This window comes from Myotis davidii, unplaced genomic scaffold (assembly GCF_000327345.1).
Source record: "Myotis davidii unplaced genomic scaffold, ASM32734v1 scaffold328, whole genome shotgun sequence".
Lineage (NCBI taxonomy): Eukaryota > Metazoa > Chordata > Mammalia > Chiroptera > Vespertilionidae > Myotis > Myotis davidii.
This window is the reverse complement of record NW_006300373.1, coordinates 2,095,321-2,115,306: the sequence shown is the minus strand read 5'-3', so window position 1 is coordinate 2,115,306 and position 19,986 is coordinate 2,095,321. Positions and strand designations below refer to the sequence as shown.

The 19,986-nt window shown below is 36.7% G+C and overlaps 1 protein-coding gene across 1 annotated transcript in view; it reads right to left on the bottom strand.

The window, feature by feature from the left end:
* The window catches only part of CHD9 (chromodomain helicase DNA binding protein 9), a 108,068-nt gene that overhangs the window by 3,229 nt on the left and 84,853 nt on the right, over positions 1-19,986 (bottom strand). Inside the window, 12 exon segments of the mRNA XM_015572653.1 lie at positions 1-327; positions 2,179-2,283; positions 2,840-2,968; positions 6,292-6,513; positions 6,824-6,963; positions 8,961-9,129; positions 9,839-10,111; positions 10,879-11,039; positions 12,004-12,909; positions 15,402-15,604; positions 18,089-18,308; positions 19,398-19,440. The exon segment at positions 1-327 is cut by the window's left edge and continues 19 nt beyond it. Of these exon segments, the coding sequence (XP_015428139.1) occupies positions 1-327; positions 2,179-2,283; positions 2,840-2,968; positions 6,292-6,513; positions 6,824-6,963; positions 8,961-9,129; positions 9,839-10,111; positions 10,879-11,039; positions 12,004-12,909; positions 15,402-15,604; positions 18,089-18,308; positions 19,398-19,440 (2,898 nt within the window).

The following is a 19,986-nucleotide window of genomic DNA, read 5'->3' as shown; positions in this document are numbered from 1 at the left end:
CAGCAGCATGTGGAACATGGCGGCCATGTTTTTAGCTTCTCCTCCAGAAGAAAGGCCGGCAGGCATTCCCATCAGCCCTGCAGTTACTTGCAGTGACTGCAAGTTTTGTAGGTTTTGTTGTAAGGCCTGAAGAGTTGTGAGATCCATACCTGGAAGTAATCCATTGGCTAACAAAGGACTGCCTGAAACACTGGTGGCATTGGCAGCCGCCGCCGCGGCTGTGGCCTTCGCAATTCCACTTTTAGGCCGTCTCCCTCGCCTGCTCACTTCCTCTCTCACAACAGGGCCAGTGAGAATACGTTCGTACATACTTTCTGGAAGAAATCCCTGAAAAAGAAAACCATTAATAACAGCTATATTAAAATCAATAGCTATTATCTTGTGATACAAGTAACCTATTAAAAATAGATAATTATTAATAAACTTTGTATGCATAGCACAATCAATCATGCAAGAGATCCCCTAATTTCTTACTATTTTTAGTGGTTTGAAAGAGCTCTTCCACCTCTCACTTATCATAAGAGAGCGGAGAGGCTTCTAGCTTTCCTCCATACGGGGACACATTCATTTGTAGAATAATTTCAGAAAATGGAAAGTCCAAAGAAATTGTTTCCTGAGGGTTACTCCCTACACCCTTACATGTTTTATATCAGGAACTGTTCTGGAAGACTAAAGTGCCCTTCTTCTAATCTAGAATAACAGTAAGGAAAGGACAGAGGAAGTGAGTGGGAGGTCAAGGTTAAAAAGAGATGCTTCATGCCGGAACCGGTTTGGCTCAGTGGATAGAGCGTCGGCCTGGGGACTGAAGGGTCCCAGGTTCGATTCCGGTCAAGGGCATGTACCTGGGTTGCGGGCACATCCCCAGTGGGGAGTGTGCAGGAGGCAGCTGATCGATGTTTCTCTCTCATCGATGTTTCTAACTCTCTATCTCTCTCCTTTCCTCTCTGTAAAAAATGCATAAAATATATTAAAAAAAAAAAAAAAAAAAGAGATGCTTCATATGAATTTTTTTAGTATCTCTTTGGGAATTAGGGACACAGCAAAGCTGAAAAAGATACTCAACAGGGGGAAAATCCCTTGGCTCAAAACTGCAGCAGCACTTGCACACTGGGAAGCGTCAAGTCCAGGACAATGGAGAATAATCTATACTGCTTTCTTATTATTCTCCCTGACTTTCTCGGACTCAAAAATCCTAGAAGTTTTAGGAGTTTAGAACTTCCAGACCAGCACTGTCCAACAGAAAGATAATTTAAGTTACATAAGCAATTTTAAATTTTCTGGTAGCAACATTCAAAGGTAAAATAGAAATAGGTGACATTAGTTTTAGTAATATAATCTATTTAACATAAGCAAAATAGCAGTTTAATATGTAATCTGTGAGAATTATTAGATATCTTTTCTTTTTTCTAAACCAAGTCTTCAAAACCCAAAGCCATTGTTTTACAACACATTTTAATTCAGACTCGTCACATTTCAAATGCTCCATAGCCACACAGGCCTAGAGTCCACCATCTGTGACAGTTCAGTTCTAGACAATGGTTTGAAGTCATCTCATGGGATTGTTTTTAAATTTTGTTTTGAATGGAACAACTTATTTGTCCTCTTTATATAAGCACTAGGCTCCACAACAGAAAACAAGACAACAAAAGTATGCAAAGAAAAAGAACATCGCATCTGCAACTCCACCATTCAGAGACAGCCACTGCAAATGCTTCAGGATGTGTGCTTCCGTTTTTCTTTTGTACATAAATGCAAATTCTACAATTCTCCCCACCTCCTTTTCTAAAATAAAATGGAATCAGACTGAACATAGTTGTCAACCTGTACTTTTCGTTTGGACACCTACAGAAACAATAGCTATTATTCACTCAGCACTGACCTCGTGGTTAGGCCTGGCTATTCCAAGAGATGAACTACTATCTCATTTAACAGACTGTGAACTTTCTCTGCCTTCTCATTAGATGTGCCTCTAAGATACAATTTTTCAAATATTTGCATGGTTTTCTAACATATGGGTAAACTATTAGCATATTCCCAATTTTATAATACTATATTATGACATTTACGTAATTCTTTCCCCACATCTGTGATTATTCTTTGTGGCATTGTTCAGAGATATAATTAAATGGCATCTAACTTTTTAAATGATATCTGAGTTAGTGTTTATGAAATACTCACAGATTGTTTAACAACATCTCCCCATTCAGGAGCGACTCCATATTCTGAATTTTCTTTCAGGAATCTACACAAATCTTTCAGAGGAGGAGCAAATGCACCTCCAACCTGTAAACAAAAGGACTCACAGTGATAAATATTATAAATCTGTCATGGTTGTGAAGAGAGAGTTATCCCATTTCATTATGGTTTCTCCACCTTTGCACTACAGACATTTTGGAATTGTGGTGTGGAGGGTGGTCCTGTGTACTGTACACAGTCCATTAGCATCCTCAGCCTCTACCACTAGAGGTCAACAGCATCCTCCCATTGCCCTCTCCTGCTATCGCCCCAACACCCACCTCACTACTCTTGAGTGGCTATCAAAAATGTCTTCAGACACTACCAAGTATTCTGAAGGACAAGACCGCCCCCTGTGGAGAACCCCTGCCGTGGATATAGTGTTCTGGGCAGTGCCAATGCTCAGGCACAGCTAGTCAAGTGCCTTCTTTATTTCATTCAACAGCTAAACCAAAGATACAAAATTACAGGCCACGCCTTTCCCCACAAATCTGCTAGGTTCAACCCATTTCCAGACCTGTTAGAAAATACTGCATAATGAACAGTGTTTTAGAGATCGCTTAAATATTGAATCCATAGAAAAGAACAGCAAAGATATAAATACCTTTCGGGCATTTCTTCTGTTAATCAGCTGGACACGTTCTTCCCCAGTGAGACTGTTGACGTCTAGTTTATTGGGGTTTCTACAGCGATGCCTTTTTTGTTTGGGCCTCCCTTCATGGAGCTGCATTCTCTAAAACAAAAGATGCAGAAAGAGCCTTAAAATCTTCACTTGTGCCAACAGTACAATGAGCTGATTAAGTAATTTAATCTGGTAATAATGAAGATATGTCACTTATTGTAACATATCTTACAGGTTATATCTTCAATATTTCATATAGGAGAATTTACCCATTAGTTAAACGCTAAAAATATGTAACCTTTAAATATTATTATATTTAATATAACAATATTAAATACGACTTTAAAAATTATTGCACGAATCTTTTCCTCCAATGATAAATTTAAACATTATTCTAGGCCATCATAAAGGTTAATGCATCATGATCATTCTGGATGAGAGTAGGCTCCCGACATAAAGACATTGCTAGTTCTTTCTTTAATGCCTTCAAAGACCACTGTGTCCCTAGAGCACTGCTTAAAGAAGTTACCAATAATGCTGGGACAGCTTCCTCTAAATTGTAGAGTTCTTCACTTCTTTTCCTGGCAAATTTCACCCGAAACATAAGATTTTCTCTGGGCTCTGACTCAATTTGTATGTGTCTCCAGACATTACCAGGTGGGCTAGTGGCTTTCATTTCTCGTCATCTCACCGACAGACTTTCTTATCTCTTTTCATATAATTGTTACAATACTCAAAGACATTACTCTTATTTTACAAATGAGACTTCAGGATCAGAGTTCATCTCCCTCAAGGTCCTGCAGCCTGTGAGTGGCAATATCTTGCAATAAGAACGTTTTTGGAGACCCTCTCCCCGTTCCCACGTGTGAGTCCGTTCTGTAGGACTCTTTTCCCCTTCTCCCATAAGGGAGTCTGTACTTGTTCTTCAATAAATCTCCACCTTTGCTATAAAAAAACAAAACAACTCTTTCCATCAAACCATGCTGTTTAGTTTTGCAACTGTCAACAAAACAGGGCTGGATGTTTATAGCTCCTCCAGCCAAACAGAACACTTAAAGGGACTAATGCTCAAACTCTTCAGCGTGGCATACCAGTCCCATCACAGCCAGAATCTAATTCAACCTTTTTATCCAGTTACTATTCCCCCCCAAATTCCCTCACAAATGCAGAATATCAAACTGGTCATTATTTTATGTATATGCCTTACACTCCTATCCTCATTTAACTCTCTTCAGAATTGTTTTATAATGCCTAGAATATGCTCCTCTGTAATAACATGGTCAAATGCCCAGTAATTCGTTTATGATCCGTCAGTGACATGTCAACTCTATTTTCCTTCTGTCTTTCCCAGATACTTTACTCTGCTTATACAGAGTAATCATTCTTTTATCTGCTTCCCTGGCATTTTATACATACCTCTGTTACAGTATACACACACCTGTTATAATTATTTAGCTATAGATATATCACAATAGCACATGTGATCATTAAATCTTTAAAGTATCCTAGGAAAGTTAAAGTAGTTATTATTTCATATTCTTTATTGTAATAAAAGCTGCTTTTAAAAGTGTTAAAATCTTAACAAAATTATACAAAACATTATAATATAAAGTTCATTTGCAGTGAAAAATAATAAATGGATACAAGTTTAAACAATTAATAAAGATTCCTTTGCCGCAATAAGAGAAAGGTATAAGAATCTTTTAAAATAGCAACCAGCACACAATAGTTTTAATAAAAATTTACTGACAATACATATTATTTTGTAGCCTGTAAAGTTATAGCACTGAAATAACAATTCTCATTATTTTTTAAATTGAAATGTTCATTCCATGACTGCTCATCAGATTAGTGAAAACCCCTCTCCTCAGAATTATAAGAGCTTTATTTGGCCTTTTGTTTAAAATCAAAAGGAATGAAATGAAAGCTCAAGAATTTGTGGTATCCTTTGAGAAAAACTAGAGATCTGACAGAAATTCAACAACTAAGACCGAGGGCCTCTGTTCCAGACTAGTAGGTCATTTCATGGTGACAGTAATAGAAATGTAAAATACTCAACTAAATATATTTTACAGATACAAATACATTAAAATATGCATTACAGACACAGCCCCATTCTTGGCACTGGAGTTTTTATACTTCCTTTTCATTAAACAAAAAAACAAGGTAATTAATTTCTTTTTCTTAATGAAATAATAATCACTGTGCATACAGACTTCAGATTTTCATTTCTTAATCACTGACTCAATAACTATATACAGGGAGCCAGACACGCTTCTGTATCAGGAACAATGTGCTAAGTGCTGGGGACACAAAGGTGAACGGGACACAGTCCTTAAGAAGCTCACAGGGCAGTAGAGAGCCTCAGTGGCTTATCCATTTGCTATTCATAATGGGGCAGATGGAGCAGGCCTGCTAGGGTCACTGTATGAAGGATATGCTTTACTCTTTTTTTAATAAAGTACAGAGAAATGTCAAGGGGATGGGCACAAAATTTGGTACATCAGTATCTGTAAGTAACATATTGCAAAATGAAATACATTTCTATGAGTGAGAAGAGTCAAATGCTCAAAAGGTAATGAGTAGTATTTCAGGGATATGGAAAAGGAAATGATATATAACGATTCTGCCCTCGCCGGTTTGGCTCAGTGGATAGAGCATCGGCCTGCAGACTGAAGGGTTGTGGGTTCGATTCTGGTCAAGGGCACATGCCCAGGTTGTGGGCAAATAAAAAAAGAAATATAATGATTTTCATCTTTGATTAATGTAACTAATTGTGCATCTGGAGAGACACAGCTGTATCCTTATAACTTGAAGAAGAGCTTAAGACTAGTAGTTTATTTATTTGTTTATTTTTTATTAAATCTTTATGTTTAAAGTATTACATATATCCTTTTTCTTCCATTGACCCTTTGTAGCCCGCCCAAAAGTACTAGTTTAGATACTGAATTTAAGACTTATTAGTTATGAGGCCTTAGACAACGTACTTAAAATTTCTTTATCTATAAAATAGTCATAACAATGCCATTTTGATAAAGTTGTGTTAAATGATATAATACATGTTAAGTGCTAAGTGTAAAGACAAGCACAGCTAAATCTCAATAAATGTTAGCAATGACCATTATTATTATTTTAAAACAAGCCCCTTGAGGGAAGTTTTATGTCTCTACAGCCTGTACTGAGTCTAGCAGTACTCTGTGTTATCAAAAGTGATTTTTCTTGTTAAATACTTGTGGAACGCAGAATGGAAAAATGAAAAATGATACTGGATTGTATCATGGGGAAGGTCGTAATTATTTTTTTGTGTGAATTTTCCTCTAAGTCTTGGGCAGAATACATATTTAATATAAGTGGGTGAGAATTTAAGCTTCATCATTACAGGTTTGGTAAATCATAGAAATAATATATACCAAGATTTGTAAAGGATCACCTACAGGAATAAAAGCTCCTAAATCTTCCACATAACCTGGGTGCTCCTTAAGCCATTTTTCCAAATCCTTTCTCTTCGGTGCGTCATCACCAGCAAGTCTTGTTCCATCTTTCAGGTGAATGACTGGGACTGGACTTTCTGTGTCTGGAATGCCTTGAGGCTGAGGATAGGACAGTGCTGGGTTTATCCCTGGAGTAATTTGGGAGGTGGTTAAGCCCAAAGTAACCTGGAAAAACACCAAATGAAAATGTTATTTCCATGCTTATTATTCTAATTTTGTTCTAATAAAAGGTTTCCTTTTGAACAATAAAAAAAATAAGTTGTTGTTTCAACGTCTGCAAAATCTTTCAAATTTAAGATTTTCATGAATCTTGGCCAGTGTGGAATTCTAATGAGATATAATCTAAAACTATGTAGTGTACTTCTAATTTCCTAATTATTAGTTTACAAAACATTCACAAAACAGTAAAATATAAGTTTCTTTGGTTGAATTTTGCCCTCAAGGATCATTAGTTTTTAGGTATATTTTTACTTACATGATTGGGTGGTTTATTTTTGTTAAAAAAGAGGACGTCAACACCTTCTACATTCTTCCTCCTTCCCCGCCTTTTTTTGACTATAGGCTGGTTGTCTAATATAACTCCATTAGCACCAGCAGCAGATTGATTGGAAGTACCTAATCAAATTTAAAATGAAAAATAGTGATAAAAATCTTGTTCTTAAACATATTAAAAGCAATCACTTTTTTAATTACATGGAAGTGTTAGTTCTAGTTTATATGTCCTAAATCAAGCACTTTTTATGACTAAAAACACCAACAATTTGTCATTTAAAAATTTGGAGAATTGTAATTTTAGGCCTCTTTTAACCTTTGATTTATTTACTAATGCCGCCCCCCCCCCCACCCCCAGATATTCACTTATCTTCTTGTACTTCCCCTTTTAGAGGTAGAAGCACGCCTTTCTTGTGTACAAGATAAATCTTTCCCTTCTCTTTGAATCCATTTATTCCTACTTTTGTGAGCAGCTTGTTTTATAACTTATCTTGGCTTCCTTGTGCCAAAATGTCTTGTTCTACATTAAATTCTTCTAAACTTAAAAACATGGCCTAACTCAAAAAAATGAAAAATGAACAACTTTTAAAACGTATAAAAGGTTTGTCTCTATTGTGTTCCTCTTTATTGCAATGAAGTCATTCCTGAATTTCCCATAGTCCATTCTGCCCCAGCCTACTGAAGGTATTTTCTTTAACATCACCACTAACTGTTTAGTTACAAAATTAAACTGACCTTTCTCATTGCTTATTTCATTAGGCACTTGATCAAATAAAAAATGTTTGAAAGACATATAAATAAAACAGTTCCATGCATTCAGTCATTCCAATAAGTAAATATTTATCAAATACCTACGTACAAGGTACTATGATAGTTCAAAGAAGAGTAAGAAAGCAGTTCCTTTCCTTAAAGAGTGTTATAGAATCTAGAGCACTCTTACTAAGAGAAAATATAATTAAGGATCAGATCTTTGTTTTAAATGGTTCACAGTGTGAAATATATTTTCAATCATTCAGGGAGAATTTTTTGAGCAAGTCCTGTGAATCCCTGAAATTAGCATACCCTTTGGCTGATTGTATAACCGTATAAAAGTTACCTATCTTTCTAATTCTCAGTTTCAAAAAAGTGCCCAAATTCAAATCATATAGTAACAAATAACTAATTGCAATGATTAAACATCATTTTTGCATATAAATGCTTTCATTATGCCCACACAGTAAATTTTATTATAATCAGATTAACAAATTATCCAATTCAAATTAAGGACTTGAAAATTCTTTCACTATAGTATATTTTAACTGTAATAAAGTTTCTTAATTTAATGTACCACTTTAAAAAATACTATTCTGTTTTATAAGAACTTCTCAGGGCCTCCTATTCTAATGTAAATGAAATGTCTTATATTAATCCCCATTCCTGCATGAACACTAACACCAATATCGCCCCCAGCTCAGCTTTTTTTAAAAAATATATATTTTTATTGATTTCAGAGAGGAAGGCAGAGGGAGAGATAGAAACATTGGTGATGAGAGAGAATCATTGATAGGCTGCCTTCTGCACGCCCCTAACTGGGGATTGAGCCTGCAAACTGGGAATGTGCCCTACCCATGGAGCCAAACCAACTAGGGCCCCAGCTCAGTTTTTAATGTTGCCCATAACCAAGATTCACCTTCCTAAGTAGGCTCTGATCTTACACGAATCTCTCTCCAATAACAATCTTGTTCCTGCACGTGGCCCATGAGAATAAAGACCATTCTTTCAGGGATGAGACATGTTATTCCTGTTATCTTGTGGCTACCTTCACTATACTGTCTCTATAATCTTTCCAAAGCTTCTCACTTTAACTTCCTCTACCAAACACCATTCACGAGTGACTTAAGTGTTTTTCTTTAACTTTATAATTTATTCTCATGTTGAAATTTATATCTGAACTCTTATCTGAATAACGTTACTTGATAAAATGATATTTTCACCCAAATATATAAGCTCCCCAAACTACACTGGCCTCTATGCTTTAACATTGAAGGACAAGCCATTTTTTATTATGAGAGCAGATAAAAGAGGCTTTGGAAACGAGAGGAAATACTTCATGCGAAGGCGGTTACTACCAGGATATTCACCTGAGCCGGGCGTACACTTTGCAACAGTGGCGAGGCCGGTCTCGGACGCACCGTGGGGCTCCCGCAGCCGAGGGAGGTGCTGCTGCTGGCCCAGCCCACAGTCTTCAGAGTCGGGCGGCCTTTTCTGAGCAAATCCTTGCTTCTGAAATGTCAGCTTCAAACCACCTTCCTGGGAAACAATCACCATTATTAAGTAAGGAACAATTTACATAATCTCATTGCAGGATTCCTAGAGAAACGTTTTACTTAGAAAAAGTGAAGTAACCCTGAAATATTAAGTTATCTCTCTTTTGCTCATAAATCAATCGAAGAAAACATTAAATCAATGTCTATCTGAAGTGGGGGGAAAAAATCCAGGCACTATACACACTTTTATGAGCAAAACAAAGTTTTTCACATGACCAATATACACTGTAACTTTCAGCTACGGACATACATCTCTATACACGTTATTCAAATGACATTTTAGAGAGTGTAAGACACTGAGTAGTAAATTTTGCTTCAAAACCACATAGAAAAAAATGAAAGGTTACTGAAAACAGGGCATGCTAAATGTTTAAAACAGAAAGTGCACTGACATACCATTGAAAGATTATATAGAAGAACCGAAACATTAGAAACTGTCAGACTGTTTAAGAAAGCATCTTGATCAGCAGAAGGACTATTTTCAGAAGTATAGGTAGAGAAACATATTTAATGATGATCCCTCTAGTAGAGTATTCAAGTTTAATAACCTGGATATCAAAAGGAAAATAATCCAAATACCAGAAAACAAGTATGTGAAGGAAGTAAGAGTAAGAGCAGGCAGCCATTTGCAGGAAAAGCATGCTGCACACCACAATCGCAACCAGGCCCTAGGGCAATAAAAATACACATACGTCTTTGATTTTCACTGTAAACTCCTTTTCTCGTACATGCTTCTTCACCTTTGACATCTGTGCTGACTGATCATGTTCTTCCTTCACACCGGCACGGGGAGGAGTGGGCACACTGGGCTCGCGAAGCTCTGTGGCCGCACCAGGGCTGTCCAGCAGCTTTGTGGTATAGAAAGAAGCCACTGTGTTGGCATCGTAACTTCTTCGAGCTGAAGGCCACTTCCCTTTCAGAACTGTTTGACAAATACTGTCCAACCGGTTGATCATCACACGATCCTGGAAGAGCATACCATAACCAAGTTTAATTTTAATAATTAGGCCAGACCTTTGGATACCAAATGGCTCCAAGCCTTGCTGCATCTAATGCTAACAATAGATGTGTATTTGGTATGCATATTCTCAGACACATATCATAATTCTGTATGAAGTTATTCAAACACAAATTCGCACTGGTGAAGTTAAAAAATATATTATAAAGATACTTTTATATAGTTTTGTTTTTATGATGACAAAAATAATACAGGTTCCCTGTAAAAACAAATTCAAACAACCCAGGAGTACATAAAAGAGTAGAGAGTTCTCTATTCCTCCATGTCGCAACATCACTTCCAAAGGTAAATAGTCTTATACTAGACTACTCATATATTGGAAGAATTGTATTAATCCAATCGAAACTCTTGCCACTGAATATATGTACACTTAAATGACCTTTTCCCTTTTTCCCCCTTGGGTCAGAACTTGCTATGATTAATTTCTCCAAGGAGGCTGAGTTGAAAGCACTCATTTAGTAAAGAAGCACTTGAATATTAATTTCTTTATGAACAAAATAATTCATTTTCTTTTACTCTAGACATTCTAAGGTTATATTGAGAAACATATACATTTAAGTAGATCTAATTTATTTAATAGTAGTACTTGATATTTTTAATGCCAACACTAAAACGTTATCCTACATTTTGAGTGACCTGTTTTTCTACATAATAAGGCAATATAGAAAAATACTAAAAAAAGAGAACTATTTCAACAAGGAAATATTAATTTGCCTTTGGCCAATAGGAAGCTGCCAGCATGTATCCACTGTGTAAGATGTAGGCAGACTCCGGTGTCCCGTTGTTCATCTGGAAGCTGTCCTGGGTCTCATCCTGGGTAGTGCTCAGTGATGCAACGCTTTCTTCATCGTAGGCTTTCATGTGAGGGGTACCTCCTGCTAACAACAATTGAAACTGTCTAATCAGACTATAAACTTCAAATCTCATATAATTATTCAGATACATCTGAAAAAGTTAGAAGCAAAAAATGGTAAAAAAAAAAAAAAAAGGGAAAATTCAAGTAGAATACAATACTCAGTATTTTAAAAATTAGCACAAAAGTAAAATAAATGACACTAAGAAGTTTGAGGACAGAGGGTTAACAGAACATCCTTTAATGCGTAAGAATCTGACCCTCATTTAACTCTCGAGATTTGTTTGCCCAATACAGGTAAGCAGCAGGTTGACAGCCTATCTCGGGACTGAGAGAACCCTAAGCATCAGATGGGGTCACTGTAACTCTCGGGGAAAGGACTGTTGTAAATTGGGCGTGCCCCACGGGCAGCCCTGAAATGTATGCCTAAGCAGCTGCTCTGGGAGATTCCAGCCTCTGTTTGGAGGTCGTTAAGCCCGAGTGTCCACTGTGCCCACGTGATGTTAACTCACTTACTTGTAGCCGAACTGGACTGCTGCCAGGGTGCCTGCACAAGAGGACCACTGCCCACTCCTCTGCTGAGAGTTCCTATCCTGCATCTTCCTGAGTAGACAGCTGCCAAGTAGGGCCTAGGACACTCTTATTGGTCTGACTGCTTAATCAAAGAATCCTGGTGGCTGTTATAGAACATTATCTTCATTTGTTCACTGATCAACTTGTTCCCGTAAAACTATGATACTAAATTTAAGGCAATCACAAGGAAATAAAATTACTGTGTTAATACCTCTGTTTGACAAACTCAGTTGGCAATGCCCTGAAAATTAAAGTAATTCTAGTTTCCTTTTCAATAGTGCTTCTCTAAGAAAATCTGTAGACGTAACATGTAAGCTAACAATTTTAAACACCCTTAAATTATCAAAACCAATTTTGTTCCTTTTCACCTGTAATCCTGTCTTAAAATAGCAATAGCACTTTATGCATATTACCTCGCTTTTGGACTTCCTCTTCTTCACTGTCACTTTCTTCTGATGACGATGAAGAGGAGGAGGAGGAGGAGGACGACGATGAGGATGAAGACGATGCTGAAGAACAAGAGGAGGAGGAAGAAGAACTGGAGCCTGAACGAGAGTGGGAACAAGAGGAGGAGGAAGACGAGGAAGACGACGATCTGGAAGAACAGGAGGACCTCTCGGAATCAGAGTCAGAATCGGAACTAGATGCTGACCCTCTTTTGTGGACGCGCTGTTTGTTAGACGCAGGGTTTGGAGTCAGGGGCTCTGTTCTGGCGGCAACCATGCGTCTATCTGCTTCCCCTTTCCCGCCAGATTTCTGGTCTCCAGCAGCCTGTGGTAAAACACCATTCTTTGGACTTACAGGCTCAGACTTTATTAGTGTCCTGGTTTCCTCAGAAGACATGGATTCCTCTTCAGAAGACTGAGGCTCCTCTTTAAGGTTTTCATTTTTCACTTTCAGGTCCTCTAGAACAGTACCTTTAGCATCTAGGATCCTAGGTAGAGAGGTAAGAGGAGAAGCAGAAAGTGCTACTTGATATTGCTGTAAAAGCGGCGTGGAGGTCCTTGAATGAGCCATCCTATTCTGACTGTAGTTCCTCTGTGCTGCCATAAATGAGAGTTCAGGATCACGAAGGATGTGATAGTCTGTTCGGCTCACCCCATGCTTAGCGGCTCCGATAAGCAAGTCCCTATCATGAGGGCCACATTCCCACCAGACTGGCAAGTCTGGATTTGGATGGCAAAGCTTCAAGCGTTCACACAATTGCGGATGGCGGAGCGCCTGTTCCCTTACTTTCCTTAGAAGTTCAATGCGATACAAAGTCCTAGAAGCACGTTCTTCTGTGATTGGCTGAATAAAAATATTTGGATCCACCAATTCTATATTAAAACAGAGCAAAGATATTAACCTCAAAAATAGTTTAGTATAGATTTAAAACAAATAATGCAACTTCTAAAATGTACCTCTACCTCATATCACTGTATAGTTTCCATAATTTCTTTTCAAAATGAGAATATAGTTTAAAAAGAAGTACCAAAAGTCATATAACATAAAATATAGGAATACTGGATCTACACAAAGTAAGTAAAACATTATGAATTTTTGGAAGTACGTTAATATAAATAGGAATTTACTTTTAAGAAATTCCTCATTAATCATGTCTTACTATTCTGTGCCTTAATCAAAGAGCAAAACTTAGTTGACCTCACTTATAAATATATAAATTAAAACTGTTAAATGCCCCATAAACAAACGTAAGTCCACATATCCCTAACTACATGAGGAAACTCAGGCAATACAGAGAACTCACCAAAGGCTTTCTTACATTTTGAAGGAAACAGGGGGACATTCGTCAAACACTGTGTGAACTACTAGCTTCAGATAATTAATTCAGTTTTAACAGGCTATATTTATTCCTTTTGATGAGGTCATATCTTTGTCAGCAGAGATACTGGCAAAGCAAGGCTCTACAGAACTCTGATTGGTTTTTTCAACTTTTCTGAAAGTCATTCAAAATAAAAAGGTAAAAACAAACCATGGACTATGCAAAAATCAATATGGAACAGCCAACAAGAGTGTGGGAGTATCTATTCTACTTCCAAGATGTGAGAAGGTGTACAGTGTCCAACAGGTGCACACATCCTATTCATTAGTAAGTAACTAGGGTTATATAAGAAATAACATTTTTTTCCACTCAATTTATGCTATGTTTTTAAGTAATTACTAGACTGTTAGGACACAAAAACTTTTTTATTTTTTATATTTTATTGACTTTTTACAGAGAAGAAGTAAGAGGGATAGAGGGTTAGAAACATTGATCAGCTGCCTCCTGCACACCTACTGGGGATGTGCCTGCAACCAAGGTACATGCCCTTGACCAGAATCGAACCCGGGACCCTTCAGTCTGTAGGCCGATGTTCTATCCATTGAGTCAAACCAGTTAGGGAAGGACACAGAAACTTTTTAAGTAGTTTTGAACCTAGTTATTATATTTTAAAATATATTTTATTGATTTTTCACAGTGAGGAAGGAAGAGGGATAGTTAGAAACATTGATGAGAGAGAAACATCAATCAGCTGTCTCCTGCACACCTCCTATTGGAGATGTGCCCGCAACCAAGGTACATGCCCGTGGCCGGAATTGACCCTGGGACCTTTCAGTCCACAGGCCGAGACTCTATCCACTCAGCCAAACCGGTTAGGGCGAACCTAATTATTTATTAAACCGAACTATTAGGCCTCAGGTGCTGTGGAAAATTCAGAGACATTAAAGGCAACGTGAACTGAGGAAGTTTGGGAAACTGAGCTAAGTAAATGAAACCTCACTCACAAGTCTAACAAAAAAGAGCTACCTTTTCAATCATTTAGTAACTAACCCTCCCCTGCTCTTTTAAACCTGGAATCAAATGTGGTGAACTCATCGACATAGCTTTACACTGCTGTCAGAATGAAGAAGGTAAAAAGGAAACGAGGTCTCTTGGCACCCATCACTAATGGGAGACGAAGCACTGTTCATCGTCCAGCTTTTAAAACCCACTCATGGTTACAACAGACCTTGACTCAGACTAACACCTACTCGAATTACCTGTTATTTGGGGAATCAAGTGATTGGCTACTCTATTTAGCGGACTGACAATAAATCTGGTAGGGGGAAAAAAAGGAAACCAAGTCATGGAATTTAAGTCCTTTTATAATACACTTACTATGAAATAGGAGTAGGAAGCCAATGCTTTAGGAGGCAGAAATCTTATTCAACAAAGAAATCTTATTCAACAAAGAATGAAGGCAGCAGCTCACAACATAGCACTACTAAGTGGGACTGCTGACAGCTTCAAAAACCATGAAGTTTACCCCGGAACCGCCCCTAGATCAGCATCAGCACCTGGGATTAGCTGTCTTTTTTGAAGGCCCTGGGTGATTTCATCTTACTAAAACTCTTTAAAATGTCCTTTGCATGAAGGCCTCATTCCCTGCAAAATAATGCATGTAAATACGCCCTCCAGCATAGTTCTGATCAGCTCCTATGGGCTAAATGTAAGTTAGTGCTGTTTACTAAAAGCTATCCTTCATCTGCTACCTCCCCCAATCATAAATCTAATAAAACACTAGCTATTTTCTCAAACACAATGTGCACCTTTATTCTCTTTAGATCTCATTTTAATAGGAAGAAGGAATTGGGGATCTTTTGGCATACTTTATTTACAATTCTGGAAAAGTGCTGACTTGTTAAATTAGACAATATTGAAAATTTCTGATTTTATTAACTAATGTCACCCTAATAAATTCAATAAAAAATAATAAAAGAAAACTTCATGTTAATGATTTTGCTTCTTTGACCAAAACAAGGGGAAAGAAAGGAATTTTATACATACCTTCTTTGGAAGGAAGACGGCAAACCCTCCGACACATAGACATGAATGCATACAAATATTTCTCCAAGCTATCGTCAGTTTTCTTATGTAGCCTAGCCATAGCTCTAAATTTTGTCCAATCAAATTGACCTCTGTCAGGATCAAATACCACTCCAAATGTAGACACCACTCTGTAAAAGTCAGCTTCTTCTCTTCTTGTCCATCTATTTTGAATCAGATGGAAGAAAAAGTCATACTGGTTACTGAAATAAACATTTATTAATGCTGAATATAATGACCAGAATAAACACTTAAAACACTGCAAGTATCTAACACTTTAAAGGGTTAAATCCAGAGATACTTTCTTGTGAATACATTTAAAAATACTAGTTGATTCATCCCTCCAACTATGCTTCTCTTCCTTCAGACAATAGTTTTTTGCACATTTATGTGAGAAAATATGCACAAGATACAAGATTATGTAAGATATGATGACTCTACCTTCAGGAAAAAGATAAAATATTTAAAACATGTTTATTGTATAAGGTAGAAACCAAGACTATTAGGAGAGCACAGGAGAAAGAAGGATCAATTCAGACTTGCATGATGAGATAAAGTATTACAGAGTGGTATTTAAGTTGGAACAAGCTAAGATTAGCAGGGCATGTAAGAAAGAGGGCACCAAATAAGCAAAGTAGGGAGAAATCTTCATTGGGGGGGGTGGGGGGGAGTATTCCAGATTGACAAGGAGATGGCTCATACTAGGACAGATTAGGAAATATTCTAAATGCCTGCCTAAAAATATTCTCTATTCAATAGAGATACTTAAGAGGGTAATATTTAACTCACACAACTGTTGTGTAAATTAGAAAAAGCACATGAGAAAGTCCTTTGGAGAACATTAACAGGTGACCTTTTTTTTCATAGTGATGCACTAAGAAGACTAATGTAATGTTGGAAAAACTGTCAGTCTGGGAAACCAATCAAGTCATATGAATCTTGCAAAAGAGTGATAAAAGTAGGAATGGAAGAAAAGGATGAATTGGAAGAGTGCACAGAGAGAAAACAAAACACACCACAGTGCCTATCTTCAAAGAATTCACAACTTAGGCAGACACAGAAAGGGAAAAATAAATGTCATTACAACATCTTAAATTATTGTGGCAGATGTGTCATTTATTTAAATGAGTGCTATAAGAGTGCAGAAAACAGAGAGAGTACTGTAAGCTGAACTGGTTGAGAAAAAAATTAGTATCATAAAGGCTTGGATATGTATTGAGCTCTGAAGGATGGAGTAGGTATGGACTAGAGAGTAGGAAAAAGAGCATTATTACAGGTGATAGGGTGTTGAATCAATAATGAGGAGGTCATTCTAGCTGAGAGAACAATCGTGGATAAAATTAGAAATGCACAATGATGCCTAAACTGAACTAAGGCTCAAGAACTTAAGACTTTACACATAATAAATAAGGAGTCACTGAGTATCATAATAAAACTATTATCTTAGGAAGATTAATCCAGACTCCACAGACTGAGGAAAATGTTTGTGGTGGAGTAAAGATGGCCACAAATTATTTGCTAATCTTCTCATTGAGAGGTATAATCTATGTCTCTGTCCCTTAAATCTTGGTTGGCCCTGTGCCTTTTTTTTTAACCAACAGTAGGTGGCAGAAGTGACACTTTGTAATATGGAGGCTGGCCCGAAAGAAATCTGCAGCTTCTGCCTCTGCCACTAGGAAGGTTCCCTCTTAGCTTTGAGCTCCCAGCTGGCAGCCAGTCAGCCATGGGAATGAGGCCACTTCAGAATTTCTAGCCAATACCAGGAGAAGCACATCTGGTCAACACAATTACATGTGAGAAATAAAAAGCTGATGTTGTTTTAAGTCATCATGTTTTGGGCTGGGTTGTGATATGGTGATAGATAACAGAAATAGTTAGAGTTAGTAGTATTTGAAAATTATGTCTAGAATTGCTAAAATCTAAAGTTTCAGACTAAGTAAACTCTGCTTACAATGATGAACTGCAAATGGAGGAAAAACATACACCAAAAGACAAAACAAAAAAAACACCATCAAAAAAACCCCAACAACCCCCGATTCAACTCCCAGAGAATATCCAAGGACCAGGTTTAATAAGGGGCCAGGTTATTGCTAAACATTCTTTTTCTTTTCTGTGTACTCTATCATTTTGAAGAAGTGAAGTTTCTGGGATGGGAGAAGTTTGCCTGTGTTCTTCACAGGGTCTCTTGTAAGAAGTTCTAAGACCATTTGTTCCCCTCTGACATAGCAGTTCCCAGGGTTCTTCCTGTGTATAAAGCATAGATGGATTTGTCGTTCATAGATTCTAATATTTCATAGAAGTCATAATTTAAAGAAAGAAAGAATGGAATTTATCTTACGTAATTTACAAGTTTCATTGATAATTCTTGAGCTTGCTCTGCATTTTCATTTTTTTCACATCAAACTGGTCATAGACATGACAAAGGGAATGAAGAACTGACAAGTATGGCTAGTAACCATAAGCTGCAATAATCTTTACTAGTTTTGCCATATTTGGGTATGTATTTATGCATATGTGTCTATGTTTTGTTTTGACCAATTTCTCTACCCATATATGCTTTTCACAAAGTGACTAATCACACCCTAACAGCCTTCAGAATGACAATTGTATTTAGATACTATATAGTACAGTGTGATTTATTGTCTTACCTTTGCTGTCTTTCTATCTTGGCTGCCATTTTAGGATTAAGAGTGGCTTCTTCATAAAGAGGCTGCACGACGCTGGCAGGCACTGAGAAAGTAGGTTGGATTTGCTGGATTTGTCTATTTTTATTAGTGCGCTGATATGCAGTGATGAGACGCCTCAAACGTGTGGTTAAAGCCGACTGAGTAGGCCAATAAACTTTATCACCCTCCATCAGTTGACCATCTACATTTAAAGAAACTTATGTCAATTGAAAAAGACTAAAAAACAAAATTAAAAACCAAACCAAACACTATGATGAAGTTTACAAAAGTAGCAAAAGTTCCCTACTCAAAAAATTTTTCTTTCAATCTGATTATGTGAAAAATCAAACCAAATCTCTCATTAAATAGTTTTAACTATAGCTCTAAAAACATTACAACAAGCTTTAAGAGCAACTCAAAATAAGTAATCACAGTAGCATAAAGAACCACGTTATATATTTAAAGAGAACTCTACTTGCACAGAAAATACAACTCTTGCATCAACAGGTCTAATATATCTTACTGGCTGGTTAGTACTCAATGTCTTCCATGAAAAGTGAAATTGAAATCCATGAGAAATTGAATACTGTAAACTTTTCTAATTGATCTATTCTGTATTAAATTTATCTCCACTTAACTGGAATCAAAATATTTTACAATAGGATGAGGGGAACTTATATTTCAATAGGATTATGCTACAATCTTTGAGCTTGTATATACCCAATACAGTGCAGGATCTTACTGTCCATTTCCGGGGTGTGATTATTATACTTAAATATACCACCACCAAGTAGAAATCATTCATGCTAAGCAAATCTCCTCTTTAGTTCTGAGTGAAATTACACAAGGGTGAGGCACGGCTCCTCTTGGTTCAAAGGAGATAATGAGTATACTCTAGGGACAGTGCTTTCCTGTCTGGATATCACAAAGAAGAAGACCCTGCACAGCAAAGCTGTGTAGAATGTTCCCCAATGTGCATATGGAACTAATAACAATGAATGAATTAGTGAATTAACACTTCAGTGATAAAATCTCACATATAAGTTTAATAATCAAGACATAAAAAAATCAGCTTCTGTGCTTAACAACTCACTGAGGACTGAGTAAAAATTTGCAGGTAAAAATATTGTTAAATCCTCAGTCAACTAGTATGTCCAATAGTCATTACGACTGTCTTCAACAAAGATTTCACATTACATCTGAAGCATTACAAAAATTTATTAGTTTTTGATCTCATGGTATTATGAGAATATTAATTTACAATAATATTAAATAATTAAATGCAATTTACCTCCATCTGCTATAACAAGATCTCCTGGTGAGGAAACGTCATCCTTTTAAAAGAAAATAGAAATTGTCACAGGGTCATTGGGTCAAAATACAGATAAGAAGAAAAGCGAATCAAACTTCTTTAAATAATAAATTTAGCAAAAATAAAAACTATAATCTGTTATTAATTCTCACCCCTTGGTATTTCTCTATCGACTTTGATATTTAGATCAATCATTACTAAAATTATTTTCTTTTCTATGATTACATTTAAATGGGTTTCTTTTTCTCTACCCTTTCTCTAATTGTAAAAATGCTTCAGGTTTTATTTACAACTGGTTTTTTTATACCAACTCTCACATAATTTACTCATTCTCATATTTGGTTATTAGAAAACCTTCCAATCTTTTCTGTTTAATCCTGAACAATTTGCTTGTGCTATATACCTAATTTTTATCTGTCAACAGAGCATCTTCAATTAGGCACTGTAACTTTATTATAAACTTAACATATTTATAACTTTGGTTTCATTCCAATGACTACTAGTTTGTATTGTTTTTGTCTGGTTAATTTTTAACATCTTCTCTTCATTTGGTATATCTAGTTCTAGC